Below are 22,647 nucleotides of genomic sequence, written 5' to 3' on the forward strand. Positions count from 1 at the left end.
GTTCAATTAGCGAGTGTGCTGGATGGTCCAGAGTGATTTTGCCGGCCCTTTTGCGCACTCTGGATAAGTACAGATCCTGAAGAGTAGGGAAGGTTGCACCAATGATATGCTCAGTAGTCCGGACGTAGTCTTCTGAGGTCAGAATTGGTAGCTGAGCTGAACCAGATGGTAATAGATGTGCAGAGGACAGATTCATTGATGGCAAAGTAAAACTGTTTTGGCAGTTCCTGTGTCAGATTGAGCTTCCTAAGCTGGCGGAGGAAGTACAGCCTCTGCTGGGCCTTTTGCACAATAGAGTCTATATGAATGTCCCACTTCTGGTCCTGAGAGATGGTGTTGCCGAGGAACCTGAATGACTCCACTATTTTTACAGTGCTGTCCATGATGGTGAGTGGGGGGATAGTAGGGGGGTTTCTCCTGAAGTCTATGATCATCTCCACAGTTTTGAGCATGTTGAGCTCCAGGTTATTCTGACTGCACTAGACAGCCAGCTCTTTAACCTCCTTTCTGTAAGCAGACTCCCACACTGGACTTGAGTTGACTCAAGCCTAATAATTCAGTCCTATTGCCCTGCTGTTTCTTCCTCTGAGGCTCCTGGGAGGGAATAAACGGGAGAGCAAACAAAGGATGACCACCTTCATGAAAAAAGTGATCTGCAAGCGAAGGAGGGCAAGACTCATGCTCTCGCAATAAGAGGACTCTGTCTTTAGAGTCCAGTTAGATGATTTTCATCCTGAAGGAGAAAGTTCTGATGAAAGGATGCTCAGAGCCGACAGACCCATTTATTCATGCATGTTCATGAACATAAACAAATCGGGTTTCAGTATACAGAATAAACAGGAGTTTCCCCCATAAGAGTACAATGCAACTGGCGACACTGTTTTAAAGGGAACTTAGAACATGACAATTTGTGTCAATTAAGTTATGTGAACTAAATTATGGCAGTAAATAACAAGCAAATGCACTTTTCATGGTCAGTGATATTTTTTATTGATTCTGCAATAGGTATGCAAACTTATGCACCCAACTTTAAAAATAAAATATTTCTTCCAACCTGACATTATGAAAAATAGTCAAAGTCCGAGTCTACCTTGATTATAGTTTACAGTTCCCTGAATATGACATGACAGTTGTTGAAGACATATTTTTCTAATTTAAGACGTTTTGGAGTTAAATATTTAAAACCAACATACAAAACCACTTGCAGAGAATTCACACATTGTGTAACAACGTTTGATTCCAAAAATTTAAATATAGCCTTTGTGACAGCTAGTATGGGTCTTATGTATTATTTTTACAAATGTTAATTCAATCTTCAATATTAGCCACAAAACATATCAAATGGCTAAATGTGTTTAACTTTAATGTCCAGTATGGATTCATCAACACATGTTTGAAGTCTCTAGTGATTGACAAATTTGGAGAAGAGACATGGGACAAACTCAGGTGAGCATCTATAACACTCCTATGAATTACTTGATTATTTTACACTGATTATTCAAAATATGCTGTTTATGTTTGTTTAAAGTGCCCCTATTATGCCATGTTAAAGGTAGTTAATATTGTTGTAATAGTCTCTTAAAACAGGTTTACATGTATGCAAGTTCAAAAAACACTTCAGTTTTCTCAAAAATTAGATTTAATTTTACCCCGTTTCTAAATGATTCGTAAACGACTCGTGTGAAGCAGTTCGAAGAATCAGTCTCTCTAAACCCCTCCTTTCAGTGAGCCCTCACCGCTGTGATTGGTCAGATGGTGCAGTCCTTTTGGATTGGTCTACCGCTTCAGCGCAAAACGAAACGCCCATTGGCATAACTGAATGACAGCTGCGGAGACCTGTTAATGCATAGAAAAGATAGCCTCGATTTTACCCTATCAATTCGAGCCGGAGTCTGACGATGAAACGGTTGAAGTGGCACATCGACAAGAAACTGTTTTGCAAGCACGACTGGAGCAGGACTTTTCTCAGTGGGTGTCATATTATAACTGTGGAAAGTGCTTGCAATTTGCTTTTGTAAGCGAACCGGGCACACCTCTACGTTGTGAACTTCAACACTGTAACGTACAACCCATAACACTGCGTTAAGCCATCGTTTATCATTATCATTACTTAAACTAATAAGGCAGACAGACAGTCAAGCTGCATCAATCACAATTTTTATACTACATTGCACTCACAGCTGAACAACAGAACTACAGAAACGCAAGTTAGCCGCTTACCAAGACATGTGCGGGGTTGTTACACACCAACGTACACAAAGACGTATTTTGAACGATCGCTAGAAAATACAATCATCAATTATTAATCATACTTACAGGTAGAAGTTCAGAGGAGCAAGCCGGTCCAAATAAACTGGGCACTGATCCATTTTTTAAAACCAAGTGTTTGGTGAATCTCGCGTTGTAACGTTACTCCCCAAGACTGGAAAAACAGTCATCAGTAAAATGACGCGAACACAACACAAGATTGGCATTGGACTGCTGAGGTGTTGAAAAAATTAATGTTAACCACTCATTCTTGATAGTTTCATCTTTCGGAAGGGCATATAAAACAAATTCACTCTCACAGCGCAGGGCGTCTTCTTGACATGATGTAACGTTAATCCACGTGAAAATGGTAGGCCTACTGTTTGTGGGCGGGCAAGTTGTTTGCGAAATTGAACGTGGGCGGACATTAAGCAAATGTGTAGCTCGTGACGTGTGGCCGTTACAGAAAAAAGATTCGAATTGCTGACGACTCGTTTAGGCGAATGTGAGCCGACTCTTTTTTTTGTTAGACAAAAACTTCATTTATAGTGCACTGTCGGCGTCACAACTTTGCAGATAGTTTATGTTCACATACAGCTACATGACACACTACATGAAATATCATATTTGAAAAGGCATAATAGGGGCACTTTAACTGAAATGTGTGTGGAGAAATATAATTTTGATGGGATTTTTGCAGGGATGCAGCAAGGGTTCAAGACACTTTCATGACTTATGAAGTGTACACAGATAACATCACCATGCAGTTAGTGACAGAGGCCTGCAAGATGCTTGGTAAAGCACATTTACTGCTTAAGCCTTTGGTTTGATTTTCAGAGCAGCCAGTATTTTATTAAAAGTGCATTGTTTATTCTTTACTGATGTGTATTTTCTTTGTTTATTCAAAGAGCTTGAGCAAAGTGTGGTGTTGGGTCTGTTTGGAGAATATTTTTTCGAATTCTGCAAAAGGGCCGGATATGATCATATGTTGCGCACCCTTGGAGGAAATCTGTTTGAGTTTATGGAGAATCTGGATGCTCTGCATGGCTATCTCTCTCTTTCCTACAAGGTCGAGTGAGCAGGACATTATTATTCTCATCATAACCATCTTGAGGAGAATTTCGATCAAAGACTCTGTTTCATAATTTATTTGTTAATCCAGAATGAATTAAGCACTTTTGATGTGCCAAATAAGACCTTTCTTTCTTACTCAATAATACTTTTTCTAAATTTGTGATTCATTCATTCATTCATTCATACATTCAGAATCAGTTATAAATATTTATTCTTGTGATTATCTTGTGAAAAGAACTACAACACATCTAGAGCAAGCTATCTTATGCACAAACAAAATCTATAGCAAATCTGTGCTGTCTCTATTTTGTTTTAGGAAATGAATGCACCATCATTCCGTGTAGAAAAAAACAATGACGGCACCTTGCTGTTACACTATTACTCAGACCGACGAGGTCTTGGTCATATCGTCCCTGGTAAACAATTGCTGATCTGTCCAGCTATCTATGTGAATAAGCATATATATTACAATCAAAAGTATATATAATAAATAATCAGGAAGTAATCACATTTTTAATGCTGTAGGTATCATTGGAGCTGTAGCCAAAGACTTCTTCAACAGCAAGATAAAGATGGAAATTGTGAACCAGATCGAGGAAGTCGAGAGGATGGGAAAAAAAGAGCATGTTGTTTTCCTCATCACCCAGAGCCCAGTGTTTTTAGACAAAGTATGCAATGAAAATGCTTTCTCACAAACTCTACACAACCAGGTTATTTGTGGGGTATTTTGGAGTTTTGGGTATATGTTGTATCATCATACTGTTATTATTTCACAGTTTACAGTTTCACAGCATTACAGACTGTTGAGAATTAGGGGTTTGCTTGGGTTTATGCAGTCTAGTGAAAAAAAAAAAAAAAAACACCTAACGCTGTTTTCTTTCCAGGACTTTTCTGAAAGGTCCCTGCAGAAAAAATCTCTAAATCATGTAGAGAAACACAACTGGGGCACAGCCAGAAACTCGGTACATCCAGAAGAGGGTAAAGATGAAATATAAGTTGTTTTAGGAAGAACATGTTGTATACACTCTTAAAAAATCACAATGCCATAGAAGAACCTTTTTTGTCTAAATGGTGCCATAAATAACCTTGAATATCTGAAGAACCTTACTGTTTCAGTCATCCTTTTTAGTCAATGACTTTGCTCAGTTATTTCTCATGTTGTCTGAATGACTTGCTATCAGCAAAATTCTTACATTTTCTAAACAATTTAGAACAATTTAGTTCTTCCTGAGATTAATTTTGGAGTAAAAATTCATTTAAAATGTGATATTTCTGGGTGTTTGTATTGGGGATTAATTAGATTTTTCTTTCCACATCAGTTAAAACTTCTCAGGGATTTGAGCCTGTGTATCCAGATAGTCTGTGCATCGATCTGAAGACATTTTGCGGTGCCTTCCCTTTCCACATTGTTTTTGATGAAGAAGTAAGGGGTGAATGAGGATAAAATTATCAAATTAAATATTTGAAATCGTTACATTCATTATATACTTAATTGTGTAAAGTTGCCAGTTGTGGCAGATGTATTGATGATATGAGTGAGGACCAAACCCTTCTTTCAGAGTTTGAAAGCATTGTATTTAAAATTGTCTCTATTGCTGAGTGATGAATGCTTCAAACATTGTTGCATCATCGCTCTTTTCTTCTTTTACTCAATGCATCCTTTCAGCTCCAGGTCAGACAGTCAGGGGTGACTGTTCAGAGAATAGTACCAGGGTTGCAGACCAGGTGCGGCCAACTGGATCGGTATTTCACCATCCAGCATCCACAGGTGACTTTCAACATCTGCAGCATCCGCAAGTTCATTAATAGCCATTTTGTTTTGCGGACACGAAGAGACAGAATGCCTATGGCTTGGAAAGAGCGACCCATGCTAGCACTGAGAGGTGAGAATTCTACACAAAAATCTATAGAAATTATAGTAGTAGAACACTGTAAATAGCTTTTGCGAGTCCTAGAACATCTGGTTATCAACCCTGTTCCTGGAGACTCCCTAACAGTGTACACTATACTATTGTAACACTGTATTATGAAAGTCTTTAGGTCTTCAGGAATCTCTAACATGGGTGTTTTTGATTAGGGATACATACAAAATGTTCACAGCTGGGGGAGCTCCAGGAACAGAGTTGCAATGCATTCTGAACTACACTCAAAAAAATAATTCGGTCTAAAAATAAACTTTATGTAATTCAATTAAATGCTAATTTTCCATGTATTTGGATTACATAGTTTTAATATAAACATATCAATAAACTTAATGTGATTCATATGCATCAGTGATACGTGAATGAAACAGGTAAGGTTTATGTAATTATTCCCAGTGTTAAACAAGCACTGCTCAGTGTTCATGTGTTTCCACACTACAGAGTGTTCAAGTAGCATTGACACAGTGTTGGAGTTAATGAGATCATTATGTGATGATTGATCATTAATGATGAACACCTGCTGAATCATCAATGGAAAGAGAAACACAAGAACTATAGCTGACTTCAGCCACAGCCTTCAAATCAACTGAAAATCAACTCAAATAAAACAATACATTAAACCTCTCAAGATCTGATTCAACAACTCCACAAACAGATTGACCAGCTTCACTCATTACTAACCAGACTGTCTTCTGTCAGACTTCTAGAGAAGCTCTTATTGAGAATTAATAGACGTGTAGATGTTTTGTTTCATGTGAAATCACCATCAATGAGAGCAGGGTTTCCTTTGGTTGGGCTCTTGACCCGTCACATGCTGGGTTTAATGTTGTGCTGATAGCTTTTGTTGAACTTAAATCAAACATGTTGAGCTTGGCCAACAAAGTATAAAAAAAAAAAAGTATGGGGATCTGTTAGTGTGTTAATTTCTTTTGAAGTTTATTTGTTGCATAGATGGATGTTGTGTTACTTTAATATTAGGCCTACTTACAGCTTTACATTTATGTGTTGTATAAATCATATTAGCTGAATCATTTTATCATACTTTGTGTGCTAAAAGTTTTCATCTGTTTCTTTCTAAAGACCACAGACATGATGAATCAGCATATGAATCTCAACAATGGTGATAATCAACAAAATGTTCAGATACATCTCTGAACATCTTAAAACAAGCTATTAAAAAGTCTCAACAAAAAAGGAAGCATAAAAACAATTATTAATAATTAATAATTAATAATCTGACAATTCCACTGCATTGTTTATTCATGTTGCAATGCATGCTGGGATACATGGGAGGGTCTTTTACCAAACTTGTACCCAGCATGCATTGCAACATGACACATATTGTTGACCGTCACCATTGTTGAGATTCATATACAGATTCTTGATGTTTTTGGATTGGAAGGTGATACAGATGAAAACTTTTTGAGCACAAAATGAAATACAAAGTATCTAATCTTCGTGTCTCATGAAAATCAGTTACTTGTTAAGTTATAGAGACTGCTATAACAATACAACACCCATCAAATCATAACTTTGAAAGAATCTGGAGGTTTGACTAACTTTTTTTCTTCTTTGACTTTGGTGGCAAAGCTTTATATGTTTTATATTCACACAATAAAAGCTACCACCACTGACACCAGCATGTGACGGGTCAAGATCCCAACCAAAGGAACCCCTGGTCTCATTGATGGTGATTTCACATGAAACAAAACATCTACACGTTTGTTAGTTCTCAATAAGAGCTTCTCTAGAAGTCTGACAGAAGACAATCTGGTTAGTAATGAGTGAAGCTGGTCAATCTGTTTGTGGAGTTGTTGAATCAGATCTTGAGAGGTTTAATGTATTGTTTTATTTGAGTTGATTTCCTCTAAGGCTGTGGTTGAAGTCAGCTGTAGTTCTTGTGTTTCTCTTTCCATTGATGATTCATCAGGTGTTCATCATTAATGATCAATCATCACATAATGATCTCCTTAACTCCAACACTGTGTCAATGCTACTTGAACACTCTGTAGTGTGGAAACACATGAACACTGAGCAGTGCTTGTTTAACACTGGGAATAATTACATAAACCTTACCTGTTTCATTCACGTATCACTGATGCATATAAATCACATTAAGTTTATTAATATGTTTATATTAAAACTATGTAATCCAAATACATGGAAAATTAGCATTTAATTGAATTACATAAAGTTTATTTTTAGACCGAATTATTTTTTTGAGTGTATCAGCTTTCTGAATAATTGCATAGATGCCTTTTAGCCTAACCCTACATAGAGTACAGTCTGTATGTTTGACTATTTTATATTATATTTATGTTTCAGATTTATATATACACTTTTAATGCATTTAATTGTAAAATAATTTCTTGCATTAATTAATTTTCAGTGCCATGCTAAAAAAAAAAAAACACCCTCTCAAAAACAAAAAAACAAACAATCAGTATCAACAAAATCCACTTTACCATGTATCAAATAACATTTACAATGCAGTTACATAAAAATGTCATGAGATGAAAGTTTTAAATATAACAATTTTGAGAAGAAGTATGAAATTATATTATTATATATAAAAATTAGCTATCAGTAGGTAAATTTCATACCCGAATAATTCAATTATTGAATCATTAATTCAAACAATTTGTTTAAACCGGCTGATTCCTTCAAACTGCCTGATTCGTTCATGAATAAAGCAAGTGACCAAAGTCTTTACGAAATAGTCACTGAATCATTGACTCACCTGATTTGTTAAAAAATGCTGATTCATTCAAGAACGAAACAGTTATGCAACTTCTGCTTTGTTTGAAACCATTTTTGTTAGCAAAATAGAGCAAACACAGTCACAATTGCTTACCTGTGTTATGTAACTATATTGACTATATAATAAAAACAAGAACTTATACCAGGACAATCCACATCTGGAAATTTGAGGGCATTTTTATAAATTTAGCTTGCATCCCTTTTGAAAAAAAAACAAAAAAAAAAAAACAGCATATGCTGGTGAGGTAGGTTTTGATGATGGGATGCTGGTTTAAGCTGATCCTTTGCTGGTCCTTTGTTGGTTTATGCTGGGGCCGAATTCACAAAACATTCTTAAGAAGAATTTTCTTCTTAACTGCCATTTTCTTCTTGTTTTTTAAAATAAGAAAAAAGTTAAGAATATTTTGTATTCCCAAAAAAAAATCGTCTTAAGAATATTCTTATCTTTTTACTTAAGATTGTTCTTAAGACAAAAATTAAGAAAATTCAAATTCTTGAAAAGAATCTTCTTAAAAACCATCGTAAATAACTTCTTAAAGTTAGGATAGCCAGAGACTTGTCTTAAATCCCAAATAGTAAGAATTATTTAAGTAATTTATTGGTTTATTTCAAATTAACTGTTAAATGTAAGCATTGCAACACTACTAGCTACATATAATACATATTAGGACTATTAATAGAGATGAGCATGAGTTCGCTGAAGTGACAGCAATGACTGATAATGTAAACAATGATCGGTCATGATTAGCCAGTGTATGACCCTACTTTTTGCAGACATCAAAACTTAGTAGCAACTCTACAAAATCGAGTCAGATAGGGAGATTTGATTAAACATTTTTTATTTTACTTGGCCGATAAATATGACATAATCTTTGGCCGTATTTAGCGCATATGAATGCGCAGGACGTGTTTGCTGTAGCAGCTCACACACATACCGGAAGCGTTCATTCGGACGAGGGAACAAAAACAACACAAAAGTGAATAAAACTGATCGCCAAAGCTTAAGACAGACCCTTTAAAAGTAACGGTTCAAAAATATGGCGCATTAAAAACATGAAGCCGAGCGCCAGTCAAGTTCGTGATGAAAACGTGCGTGCTTATGATTATTAGGATAATCTGCAGAAACCGCAAAAAGACGTTGAAGTGTTTATAAATAAATTTTCAGCCATGTATTCACTCAGAAAAAAATTACGATGTTCTTAAGAACATATTTGTTATTTTTCAAGAATTGCACTTAATAACATTCTTACGAACTTCTTAGAATTTATCTTAAGAAATTTCTTAATTGATTTCTTAAGAAAATATTCGTGAATCCGGTCCCTGGTCCTCAGCTGGTTTATGCTGGTCCTTAGCTGGTTTATACTGGTACTTGACCAGCAACATGACCAGCTAAGGACCAGCATAAACTAGCTAAAGACCAGCATAAACCACCAAAGGACCAGCATAAACCAGCAAAGGACCAGCAAAGGATCAGCTTAAACCAGCATCCCATCATCAAAACCTACCTAACCAGAATATGCTGTTTTTTTCAAGAGGGATTTCTGACCTTCATGCCAATGCCAGACTAGAATGTTGTTATGCAGCATCACGTGATCAGCTGCTGAATTCAAATCTGTTTTGGCACTTTTGCTGGCGCTGAGCCAGATCGGACGTGCTGAGTGCTTGTCATATAATCACAACTATTAAGTGTTTTCAACCATATAATGCGTATTTTAGGTTTCAGGCATTTAAATACACATACGTACTAGCAAAACCATACATTTATAGTTAGTAAAATACACACTGATGTCTATGGAAGCGGCAATAATGATCCTTACAAATATAATCTGACAACATATTTTATTGATATCATATACAGATTGTGTAGGTAACTATAAAGTTTACTCTGCTCTTCTCCCTGCTCACCAGAGACTTACTTTAATGACGCGTCACCATGGAAACAGTAAAGCGAAACATTCTAAAATAACGGTCGCCTAAAAAAACTCACCCTTGGGGGTCAGATAGAATATTTTAAACTCACGTGTGAAAGGGTTAATGGAGGGCTATTGCCTTTTGCCGATTTACGTGTTACTTGTGGTGGCTATTTAACATTCAAAGCTTCCCTCTTTGTTTTTGCCTCTCTTCTTATCTTTTCTTGCTTCCTTTTCCCAGGACAAATGTTATGGATGCCTCCATTGCGTTGTATGCTGTACCTAGCTTCACCGTTACTTCGCAGCTTGCAGGAGCTGGAGGAGCACTGCATGCACCTCTCTGATATTGCTCCACATGATGCTACACGTGACCTGATCCTGCTCAACCAGCAGCGCCTGGCAGAGATGGAGCTCTCCAACCAGCTAGAACGGAAAAAGGAAGAGCTGCATCAGCTCTCAAAACACCTTGAGGAGGAAAAGAAGAAGACAGAGAATCTGCTCTATGCCATGTTGCCAAAACATGTGGCCAACCAGCTGAAAGAGGGCAAGAGAGTGGAGGCAGGTGAATCAAATAGAGTGATGAATGGTTAGGAGAGCAGACTATGCAATAAGTATGGTTTCTTTGAGACAGTAAAAGCATATCTCACACTGTACCACTTTACTGTTGTCAAGTAAATCTAGGCAGTTATTCCATTCAAATTCTTAAACCTAATGTATACTTTGGCCATTAGCGTTACGCAACAGTCTGCGCACTGTCCACTTGATGTCATTGGGAGGGTATGTGGACATCCATGCACAAGGTAAATGTTCTTAGTTTAGTTCCCTTCCGGGAACTCGAGCCGCGTCTAGAAACGCTATGGGGAACGCCATTGGCGGGCCGCACTCTGAATCATGTCTTACAACCAATGAAATGACGGGAGTGACGTCACAGGCGCGATGACGTCATCGACCAGGAAGTATAAAGCACGTGCGTTTGACGCCCGCGGCAGCTTTTGTCATTCAGCGAGAGCGCTCTGTGTCTGTCTGTCTGCCATTTCTGCTGTTTTTTGTGCCAGTTTGCACACCTTTTATTTGAGTAGAATGGCTTCAAAACAACCTAAAAAGAGTTTGGTGGCTGTTAAGAGGCATAGAAGGTGTGTTCCTCCCTGCCAACGTTTCATAGTTGGTGGGGATACACACAGTCTATGCGTGGTGTGTTTGGGAGCGGAGCATGCACAGTCAGCCCTCGAAAAGGCTGACTGTCCGCAGTGTGAACGTTTACCGCTGCGGTTGCTTCGTTCCCGGAAAGCCCTCTTCGAGGAGGGGGCTTTCATTAGCGTGCCTCGCGGGTCCGGCCCCGCTTCCGCCGAGGCGGAGCGGCGTCGCCACTCGTGGGGCTCGCAGCTCGACCTGCTGGAGGGTTTGGAGACGGGTGACCCCCTATCTCCTCCCTCACTCAGCGGCGCGAGCGATCTCCTTCTGGATGAGGAAGCCCGCACCGCGGCCTCTTCCCCCCCAGAGGAGATCCCAGAGCTCCACATATCTTCCTCCGAGGAGGTTGATGTGGATATTGAGAGCCTGGAGGAAACACCACAGCCACCCCGTACGCCTCACTACGAGGAGCTCGTGGAGGTGCTGACTAATGCGGTAGCCAAACTAAACATCTCATGGCCCGCTGAACAAACTCATGAGCCGCAGGCAAGCAGACTAGATGATCGCTTCCTGCGGACAAAGTCAGCACCCCCCACACGGAGCCTTCCCTTCTTCCCTGATCTTCATAAAGAAGTTTCTAGATCATGGGGGAAGCCGTACTCTTTCCGTCTCTACCACCCCACTGAGAGCTATGCTAACGTGGGGGGTGCGGGGGAGTACGGTTATAGGGCGATGCCACGGGTCGAACAGACGCTTGCGGGCTATCTGGCACCCGGTTCGGCATCGTCCCTGAAGGCTCCGTCCTTGCCCACCCAGCCACTCAAAAACACCTCTATCATGGTGGGCAAGGCTTATACGGCAGCAGGTCAGGCTGGTTCATGTCTTCACACCATGGCCATCCTTCAGGCCTACCAGGCTGATCTGCTGAAGGAGTTTAACGACGGCGAGGAGGTTAATATATCAGAGATGCGGCGCACAGCAGACCTCGCCCTCCGCGCCACCAAGGAGACCGCCCGTGCAGTGGGCAGGTCTATGGCAGCCCTGGTGGCCGCGGAGAGACATCTCTGGTTGTCCCTGTCCGCACTAAAAGCCAAGGACAGGGCAACGCTCCTGGACGCCCCAATAGAGCCCGGCTCCGGCCTCTTCGGTGCCTCGGTGGACACAGTTGTCGCCAGGCACCAGGAGGCCAGGAAGCAGGCAGCGGCGTTCAGGACATACCTCCCTCGCCGTGTTTACTCCTCTGAGGCTGCTGGACGGGAGCAGCCTCAGCCGTCAACGAGCTCCTCGTACAGAGAGGCACAGAAACAGAGCGTTGCCGCTCGCGCTCCTCCGGTCGGCAGACCCAGAGGACGGGGCCAGCAACGCTCTAAGCCGAGGGCCTCTAACAAAAGGCCTGACCTGAGGGTCGTCCTCCAGTCGAAGAGGTCCTCGGCTAAACGGCCCTGACGGTTATGGCCCAGGGCCAATGAGGGCAGCCCCTCTCGAGGGGGTCTATTCGGCGCCACTCAGTGTGGCCACCGAACCCCCTCGCGGCCCTCAGGAGATCTGTCAGCTAACCCTGCCAGCGTTACAGGGCGCGGCAATCTCCCACGAACATCATCTAGCTGTTCCGCCCGGAAACGTAGCGGCCCTAGAGAGTTCGCAACCCCCACGGGGCTCCTTAGAGAAACTAGTTCAGGAGCTCCCTGCCAGTTCGCTGCTTCAGGTCCCAGAGCTAGTTCCTCAAACAAATCCAGAAGCCAGTCTCGAGAGGCTGGTTCCCTTAGTAGATTTTCTGGCAGCGTGGAAACTACTGCCGAATGTCTCCACATGGGTCCTGCAGACTGTAGAGAAGGGTTACTGCATTCAGTTCGGCGCCAAGCCGCCACCCTTCAGCGGGGTATTTCCAACCGTAGTGAACCCCGAGCAGGGTCTGGTAATGGAACAAGAAGTAGAAACTCTTCTAAGGAAGGAGGCCATCGAGGTGGTCCCTCCTCAAGACAGAGAATCCGGGTTCTACAGCCGGTACTTCATAGTTCCCAAGAAGGATGGAGGGCTCCGGCCCATCTTAGATCTCAGGCAATTGAACCGCTCAGTAAAGAGACTGAAGTTCAAGATGCTCACTATCAAGCAGGTAGTGTCACAAATCAGGTCCGAGGACTGGTTTGTCACGATAGATCTAAAAGACGCGTATTTTCACGTCTCCATCCTTCCTCAACACAGGAAGTTCCTCAGGTTCGCTTTCAGGGGCGAAGCTTACCAATACAGAGTACTTCCTTTCGGCCTAGCTCTCTCTCCCCGTACTTTCACAAAGTGTGTGGATGCTGCTCTGGCTCCTCTGCGACTCCAGGGCATCCGCATACTCAACTACATAGACGACTGGCTCATCCTAGCCAGCTCAGAGCAGTTAGCGGTTCAACATCGAGGTGTTGTTCTCGCTCACATGAAAGAATTAGGGTTGAGACTCAACGCCAAGAAAAGTGTACTTTCTCCATTACAGAGGACCACTTACTTAGGCGTGGTGTGGGATTCGACCATGATGCAGGCACGTATGTCTCCTGCTCGGATCGAGTCGATCCTTACTGCAGCAAATGCGGTCAAGCTAGGCCAGTCACTCACTGTCAAACAGTTCCAAGTACTGTTAGGTCTTATGGCAGCCGCATCCAACGTGATACCTTTTGGACTGCTGCACATGAGACCACTACAGTGGTGGCTCAAAACCAGGGGGTTCTCCCCGAGGGGAAACCCATTCCGCAAGATCAAGGTCACGCGGCGCTGCCTACGTGCCTTGGCTATGTGGAAGAAACCCTGGTTCCTCTCTCAGGGTCCAGTTCTGGGAACTCCGTGTCGCCGTGTTACACTAGCGACGGACGCATCCCTCACTGGATGGGGAGCGGTCATGAGTGGCCGCTCAGCCCAAGGCCTGTGGAGCCCTCATCTTCTCTCATGGCACATAAATCGCCTAGAGATGTTAGCTGTGTTCCAGGCCCTGAAGTGTTTCCTTCCAGACCTAAGAAACCGCCACGTGTTGGTCCGTACAGACAGCACTGCGGTAGTGTACTATATAAACCATCAAGGAGGGACCCGCTCACGCCCCTTGTTCAAGCTGGCGTACCGGATCCTCCTGTGGTCTCAAGGAAAGCTTCTCTCCCTGAGAGCAGTCCACATTCCTGGACATCTGAATGTGGGAGCAGACGTCCTGTCGAGGCAGGGGCCGAGGCCCGGGGAATGGATGCTTCACCCAGCAGTGGTGAAGCAGATCTGGAGAAAATTTGGCCAGGCTCAGGTGGACCTCTTCGCGACTCGAGAGACATCGCAATGTCCCCTCTGGTACTCTCTAGTTCCTCCAGCTCCTCTCGGACTGGACGCTATGGTACAGACGTGGCCGAGGCTTCGTCTGTACGCCTTTCCCCCGATCGCTCTGCTCCCAGGAGTTCTGGAAAGAGTGCGCCGGTTCCAAGTACGGCTGCTGCTAATAGCCCCGTATTGGCCGGCCCAAGTATGGTTTCCGAACCTAGTCTCCCTCCTCGACGGCTCTCCATGGGAGATTCCCGTCAGGAAGGACCTCCTGTCTCAGGCTGGGGGCGCAATTTGCCACCCCCACCCAGAGAGGTGGAAGTTATGGGTGTGGCCCCTGAGGGGGCACAACTCATAGAAGCTGGTCTCTCAACCGAGGTTGTTGAGACCCTTCTCCAATCCAGAGCTCCCTCTACGAGGAAACTTTATGGCCTTAAGTGAAACCTGTTTGTTAAATGGTGTTACGAACACCGCTTCGACCCAGTCAACTGCCCAGTTGGTACAGTTCTGGAGTTCCTACAAACTCGCCTTTCCGCAGGGCTAGCTCACTCCACCCTGAAGGTATACGTGGCGGCTATATCGGCCTTCCTCGCCCCTCTCGGTGGCCTCTCAGTGGGCAAAAACCCCCTGGTCATTCGTTTCCTCCGCGCTGCACTCAGGTTGAGGCCTCGAGTGCAGCCAAGGGTTCCCACGTGGGACCTGGCTGTCGTGCTAGAAGCTCTATGCAAGCCTCCTTTCGAGCCCATAGAGGAGATATCAGACTGCGTGCTTACCATTAAGACAGCGCTCCTGATAGCCCTTACCTCTCTAAAGAGAGTAGGGGACCTTCAGGCCCTCTCAGTGGCCCCTTCTCACTTAGACTTTGCCCCTGGTATGGCCAAAGCCTTTCTTTACCCAAGAGTTGGGTACGTACCGAAGGTCCCGTCCCTAGCACCTCAGCCTATAACGCTGCAAGCGTTCTATCCTCCTCCGTTCCTGGAGCCAGATCACAGGAAGTTTAATTGCATGTGCCCAGTCAGAGCATTAGATGCTTACGTCCACAGAGCTGCCCTGTGGCGTAAAACAGAACAGCTGTTTGTCTGTTATGGCCCTCCAAAGAAGGGCCACCCATCTGCTAAAACCACTATCAGTAGATGGATCATTGATGCCATATCGACTGCCTACGAGTCTTCCGGTCTCCCATCACCGATCGGAGTCAAGGCTCACTCTACTCGAGGCCTCTCTGCCTCGAAAGCTCTGACGGCAGGTGTCCCCATCCAGGACATCTGCAATGCTGCGGGTTGGTCTTCGCCCCTGACATTTGTCAGGTTTTATCAAATCGACCTCAGAGCCACTCCAGGCTCCTCCGTACTGGACTCTAGCCAGTAAGCCATTAATATCAGCCATCTCCCTAGCCAGGAGGAGACTTCTCAAGGCGCATTCTTTTAGTTAAAAGAAGAGAAGTCGTTACTCGCCACACCCTCCTCGTGTGCCTGAGGGCCGAGGAGTGGTTTCAGGATCCTTAGTCCCCCCTGTGCTGGTCACTTCCAGACAAGGGACTACTATTCCCCGAGAGCCTGAGGGCCGGGGACCATGTCACCTTCTGTCAGTAGAAATCTAGACAAAGGTTCTTTCTCTCAAGCCCTGGTAGGTCCACCAGGCAGAACTTACTCAGTCCCTCTTGCTCTGGCATATCCCCAGACAAAGGACTAAGACTCCTCGAGTGCCCGAGGGCCGAGGAGTATCTCTCTAGCGCTTACGGTCTTTCAAATTAGGACGTAAGCCGAGTAGAAGGTCTGCTCATATCCTCGTGTGCTCGAGAGCCGAGGATCATACAACCCTCTTGTCCGCGGAATGCTAGACAATGGTCCATTTCCCTCGCGTGCTGGCAAATTTCCCAGACCGGGTGTAATTCGGTCCCTCTGGTTTCTGGCTTTCTCCAGACCACGGACTAAGACTCCTCGTCTGCCTTCAAATAAGGCCGAGGAGTGCCTCCTGCACTGGTTGGCTACCAGGCAGAGGCCCATACTGTCCTCCCCGTGTGCCCGAGGGCCGGGGATTGCAGTGTCCTGTTGTCCGCATAAGGCTAGACAAAGGCTTATCTTCTCGCGTCCTGGCGGAGTACCAGGCCGAGCCTTGAGTCCCTCTTGCTCTGGCAGAACCCCAGACAAAGGACTACCCTCTCCTCGTGAGCCCGAGGGCCGAGGAGTACCTCTCGTTCTGGCTGGCGACCAGACAGAGGCGGACCACCTGGCTGAGGTCCACTTCTCCCTTTGCAAGCAAAGGTCGAGAACCCTATCCTCGTGAGCCTGAGGGCCGAGGATCCTTTCACCATCTTGTCCGTAGAATACTAGACAATGGTTTATCTTCCTCGCGTTCTGGCATCTACCAGACCGGGTGTAATTCGGTCCCTCTGGTTTCTGGCATTTTCCCAGACCAAGGACTAAGACTCCTCGTCTGCCTTCAAACAAGGCCGAGGAGTGCCTCCTGCACTGGCTGGCTACCAGGCAGAGGCCCATACTGTCCTCCCCGTGTGCCCGAGGGCCGGGGACTGCAGTGTCCTGTTGTCCGCATAAGGCTAGACAAAGGCTTATCTTCTCGCGTCCTGGCAGAGCACCAGGCCGAGCCTTGGGTCCCTCTTGTTCTGGCAGAACCCCAGACAAAGGACTACCCTTTCCTCGTGAGCCCGAGGGCCGAGGAATACTCCTGAGGTCAATCTTACTATCCTCGTGGGTCCGAGGACCGAGGATCTCTCCCACTTGTCCGTACAGACAGTGGTCATTTCAGTCCCTCTTGTGCTGGCTGTTCCCAGACAACGGACTAAGACTCTGCGTGTGCCTGAGGGCCGCCGAGTACCTCTCGCTCTGGCTGGCGACCAGACAGAGGAAGACTACCTTTTCCTCGTGTGCCCGAGGGCCGAGGACTATAGGGCCTCTTTTGTCCGCGGAAGGCTAGACAAGGGCTCTTTTTCTTCCATCCTGCTCAAAAGACACAGCGCAGGCTTTGGAAATTATGGGGGCGTTGGTAGTCTCGTTCCCCATAGCGTTTCTAGACGCGGCTCGAGTTCCCGGAAGGGAACGTCTCGGGTTACGTATGTAACCTAGTTCCCTGAGGGAACGAGACGCCGCGTCTCGAACCATAATTCCCGCACCCTGCGGCGCTCGCTTCATTCCTAAAGAGCTGCCGCGGGCGTCAAACGCACGTGCTTTATACTTCCTGGTCGATGACGTCATCGCGCCTGTGACGTCACTCCCGTCATTTCATTGGTTGTAAGACATGATTCAGAGTGCGGCCCGCCAATGGCGTTCCCCATAGCGTTTCTAGACGCGGCGTCTCGTTCCCTCAGGGAACTAGGTTACATACGTAACCCGAGACGTTTTCTTTGAGAGCCGTTCAGACACAGCTGTGTGCAAGATGGAACTGAACGCGGAAAATGAAGTAAACCAAGGCCCGGGCTGGGCAACTTCAGTCCTGGAGGGTCACTGTCCTGCAGAGTTTAGCTCCAACCATAATTAAACACACCTGAACAGGCTAATCAAAGTCTTCAAGACCACTAAAAAGCAGAGAAGTTGAAGCATTTGTCTACTTGCAGATTTTATTTAAACAGCAAGATAATCCAGGAACACAAGAATCCGATTATCCAACTGTAAACATGGTAGCTTAGCAAAGAAATGGCAAGACATCTGACATTAACCTAAAAGAGGTAGTCTATGAATGCACAGAGGAAATGAGGAACTAAACAATAAACAGGTGAGAACTAAGGTTTACGGTTCTTTATTTTCACATATACATTACTTACATGTGATGTCTTGGGCCATGGTGGTGCCTCCAAACCAGGCGGTGATGCTCCTTGTGAGAGGATTCTCCACCAAAGTATAGAAAGCCCTAAGCAGTGGAAGACCTTCTAACTGGTCAGGTGTCATATGTGGTAGAGATGCAGCAAGCTGTTTGTGTGTTGTCCAGGAGAGATCTTCCAAAAGATTGTTTTCAAGGTATTTGAAGATGTGTATCTACTCAACTGTGGCCATGTTTTTCACCTGGGGTCTGTAGTTCCTCATCTGCCTTCTCCCATTACTGATGATCCTTAGTCTTGGTGACATTCCAAGGAGAGGTTGTTAGTGTGACACCATGTGGAAAGGACACCCACTTTTTTGATGTTTGCCTTTTCATTGTTATTAGAGATAAGACCACTGTGATGCTGTCAGAGTTTACATTTTCATTATTTGTTGTTTGGTCAAGGAGTTAATGTTATAAAAGGAGTAAAGCAGAGGACTGAGAACACAGACTTGGGGGGCCTGGGGGACAGGAGGACAAAAGGGAAAAATGTGGGAACGACACATTGGTTGAGGGAGAGGGTAATACTTCAAACATAGGAAGTAAAAAACTGGTGGAACAGGAGACCACAGTGGCAGAGTCAGTGGAGGAGAACACCATAAGTGGAATTGATGGAGCTGGAGACCACCACGACTAAGCAAGAGACCACCACAGCATTGGCAAGGGAGTAAAAGAGGTGGTGCCACTTTGGGGCTCATGGATTGAGGTGATAAGCCTGAAGACTAATGGATCTGACTGGGACTCTGTGGTCGAGCTGGTAAAGCCAGAGACCCCGGCTGAGCAGAAGGGTGAGGAAGAACAATGGTCCCAGGTGAAGCGATTCTGATGCATAGAAACGGTAGTGAAGGAAGTGATAGAGTTATTACTTTTCATACCAGCATATTAGGTCACTATTTCAGCATGTTATAAGGGTTTCATTGAAACTACATCTGCACCCATAAGTTGCAACTGAATTTAGCGTTATGATGTAAAATTAATATTGAAAAGCTAAAAATGGCCCCGGGATGTGAATAAAGGCCTCTTGTAGCAAATCGATCTGTATTTGTACGAAAAATATCCATATTTAAAAGGCAATAATCACTTTAATCTAGCTTGTGCCAACTGGTCATACCCTGAAAGCAGATTCCAGGCGGATGACATAATACATTGGTTTTGCGCGTACACTGCACAGAATTGACAAGCGCAAATGCTGCGTGGAGAGATGAAAACAAACCAACAGTCACAGATTAGAAGTTCAAAATGAGGTTTTGTAAAGGAAAATGTCAGAGGTTTTGTTATGGATGGATGCACTTTATTAGACTTGTTTTGGACTGATGAAGAGAAACACTCGCCTATGCCATTCTAAACCCTGGAAGTGGCAGGATAATTTTTTAATATAACTCTGATTGGACATTTTTGGGTGAACTTACCCTTTCAGTGTGTGCTATGAATAAAGCCAATGGCTGTTGGGATATAAGTACTCTCAGTTGAAATGGAGAAGCTTGGACCTGTAAACAGTATTCAATATGTGAGACACATATTTGTAGAAGAACTCATAACTCTTTATTCATTTTTGCCTTACCTGGGATCACATAGTCAAATCTTGACTCGAGTGCTTTTCTTCTAGGTGAGTTTGAAGAGTGCACAATCCTCTTCAGTGATGTGGTGACATTCACGAACATCTGCTCCGAGTGCGAACCCATCCAGATTGTCTCCATGCTCAATTCCATGTACCTGAGGTTTGACCGTCTTACCACTGTACACAGTGTTTACAAGGTGAGCCTTAGTCTTGAGGATTTTTCTTGTGTCAAATGTAATACTATTGCTTTTAATTAGTTATAACATGTTCTGCAGGTTGAGACAATTGGAGATGCTTACATGGTCGTAGGTGGTGTACCAATTCCGATGTCAAGTCACACTGAGCGTGTGGCCAACTTCGCCCTGGGCATGATCATAGCTGCAAAAGAGGTCACTAACCCTGTGACTGGTGGCCCTATTCAGGTGATTTTGCGATATATGTTACCATTTTTTTTAAAAATTGAGATTAATACATAATCTAAATAATTAGGCATCAAGCTGAATAAATGTACCTGTAAATAAACTGTACCTCCTTTCCTGAAATTGCCATTTTCAAGTGTTTTGGGGTTTGGAAAAGAGTTTGAATTGATTGTAGTTTTGTGTCCTAGATCCGGGTGGGCTTGCACAGTGGACCAGTCTTGGCAGGGGTGGTTGGTGAGAAGATGCCTCGGTACTGTTTGTTTGGAGACACAGTTAACACGGCCTCCCGCATGGAGAGTCATGGACTGCCTGACAAAATCCACCTCAGTCCCAGTGTTTATCAGTGAGAAGCGTGAAAATATGTCCTCTGTCTCAGTTACTTCAAATAATCTCTGTTTGGCACTGTATACTATATATAAACATTAAGTTGACTTTATATGAGAATCTTGACCTAAATCTCTTTGGCTGATTTCTTATAACCAGTGCTCTAAGAAATAAAGGCTATCAGATGGAGGAGCGTGGAGAGATAGAGGTAAAAGGTAAAGGAAGAATGCGCACCTACTTCCTGCAGAGGAACCTAAAAGTCACAGAGAGTGAGATCATGGGACTTTTGGTGCGCAATGCTGACAATGAAAGGAAGATGAATCATTCTACACGAGATTGTGCTTCACAGCTACCTCACTATAGGCCAGCATTAAAAGGTCGGTTAATTGTTTCTTCATTATTTGGTTACCAGTTATTTTGTGTCCCACTACACATTCTTTGGCCCAAAGTGTACTTTGCATGACGCAAATTTTGCCACCAGAATAGTATGTGTGTACTTTATGTGCATCCCTAGAATTTTTGTAACCACAATGACACAGGCTTCTCCCAAAAGATAATAAGATGATGTACAAGAGGCATCATTGTGGGAAAAATATTTTTCAGCTTTTATTTACATTTGAACAAAAAGTGGCATGTCTAAAATTATTCACACCCTTTGCAAACTGTCACAGTCTATGGGAAAATCCAAAGTTATATACCATTGCAAATAGTCCAATCTGTTGTAAAGCATCCTAATTACCCTGATTCATTGGGAACAGCTGTTTTAATCAACTCAACAGGTGAAAAACAGAAGCTCTCTGCTGTTGGTTTGTGGACAGTCATGGCTAAAACAAAGGAGCTCACTGAGGACCTGCGGCTGCGCATTGTGGCTGCTCACAAGTCAGGAAAGACCATATCTAAATGTTTTGAAGTTCCAGTGGCTACAGTCCAAAGTATTATTAAAAAATACAAGACGTTCCGCACTGTGAAAAATCTCATGAGGACGTGGTCGGAAGCCAAAAGTGACACCTGTGCTGGCCAGGAGGATAGTGAGAGAGGTAAAAAACAATCCAAGAATCACCACCAAGGCCATCCTGATGAATCTGGGGGTATTTTTCAGCCGGTGGACCAGGGAACCTAATCACAGTAAACGGCACCATGAAAAAGGAGCAATACATCAAAATTCAACATCAGGCAGTCTGCAGAGAAACTTGGCCTTGGGCACCAGTGGACATTTCAGCACGACAATGACCCAAAACACACAGGAAAAGTGGTGAAGAAATGGTTAGCAGACAAAAACATTAACGTTTTGCAGTGGCCCAGCCAGAGTCCTGACGTAAATCCAATTGAGAATCTGTGGAGGGAGCTAAAGATCAGAGTGATGGCAAGAAGACCCTCCAACCTGAAAGAGTTGGAGCTCATCGCTAAAGATGAAAGGGCAAAAATACCAGTGGAGACATGGAAAAAGCTGCTCAGCAATTATAGGAAGCGTTTGATTGCTGTAATAGCCAATAAAGGCTTTTCTATTGATTATTGAGAAGGGTATGTATAATTTTGGACATGCCACTTTGTTCAAATGTAATTAAAAAGATAAATAAATAAATAAATAAATAAATAAATAAAAGTAAGTTTTTCCACAATGATGCCTCTTGTACATCATCTTATTATCTTCTGGGAGACGTCTGTGCCATTTCTAAAGAAATTTTTTTTTTGCTGGTTGAATAAAGGTAACTAAGTCCGAATTTGCCAGGGGTATGAATAATTTCGGGCTTGAGTGTAACTGTCTTCTGTTTTCCTTCTCTCTATTGCTCTCTCTCTCTCTCAAAGCTACCCAGAGACCACAGAAAAGAGAGAGTTTTCCGTTGGTACCAATGAAATATGGAGATAGTCCAACAGAGAGCAAACCTCCCACACAATCTACTGAACCTCAGCACAGCACAATAACAGGTAACACAATGCAATAAAGTAGAAATAAAAAACGCAATGCAGTCTTTTTTATTTAAAAAGTAAGTTTTATTGATAACAAATGTATGCACTGACATAGCTTATACTATTGACTGCTCTGTTCACTAACAGGTAAACCACGAGATTCAGAGAGTTACGGGAGTCTCTACAGTGAGGACGAGCCCTCTGAGCTCACAAAGGACAGCACACCCAACAAGACTGAAAATAAGAAACCTTCAGTTCATGAACGCAGCAGACATGTTCACACTAGGTTCTGCTTGTTATTCTGA

General features: G+C 43.7%; 1 protein-coding gene across 1 annotated transcript; it reads left to right on the top strand.

Moving 5' to 3' along the window:
• The first annotated feature begins 1,378 nt into the window (after positions 1–1,378).
• Positions 1,379–22,647, top strand: LOC141284436 (guanylate cyclase soluble subunit beta-2-like). The gene is made up of 14 exons (XM_073817412.1): positions 1,379–1,446; positions 2,948–3,042; positions 3,156–3,316; positions 3,638–3,737; positions 3,847–3,989; positions 4,655–4,744; positions 4,988–5,204; positions 10,155–10,475; positions 19,740–19,888; positions 19,967–20,113; positions 20,299–20,453; positions 20,594–20,772; positions 22,241–22,360; positions 22,490–22,647. Exons 2-14 carry the CDS (start codon positions 2,976–2,978, stop codon positions 22,645–22,647), a joined length of 2,007 nt encoding a protein of 668 aa, XP_073673513.1. The 5' UTR covers positions 1,379–1,446; positions 2,948–2,975.

This window comes from Garra rufa, chromosome 14, assembly GCF_049309525.1.
Source record: "Garra rufa chromosome 14, GarRuf1.0, whole genome shotgun sequence".
NCBI lineage: Eukaryota > Metazoa > Chordata > Actinopteri > Cypriniformes > Cyprinidae > Garra > Garra rufa.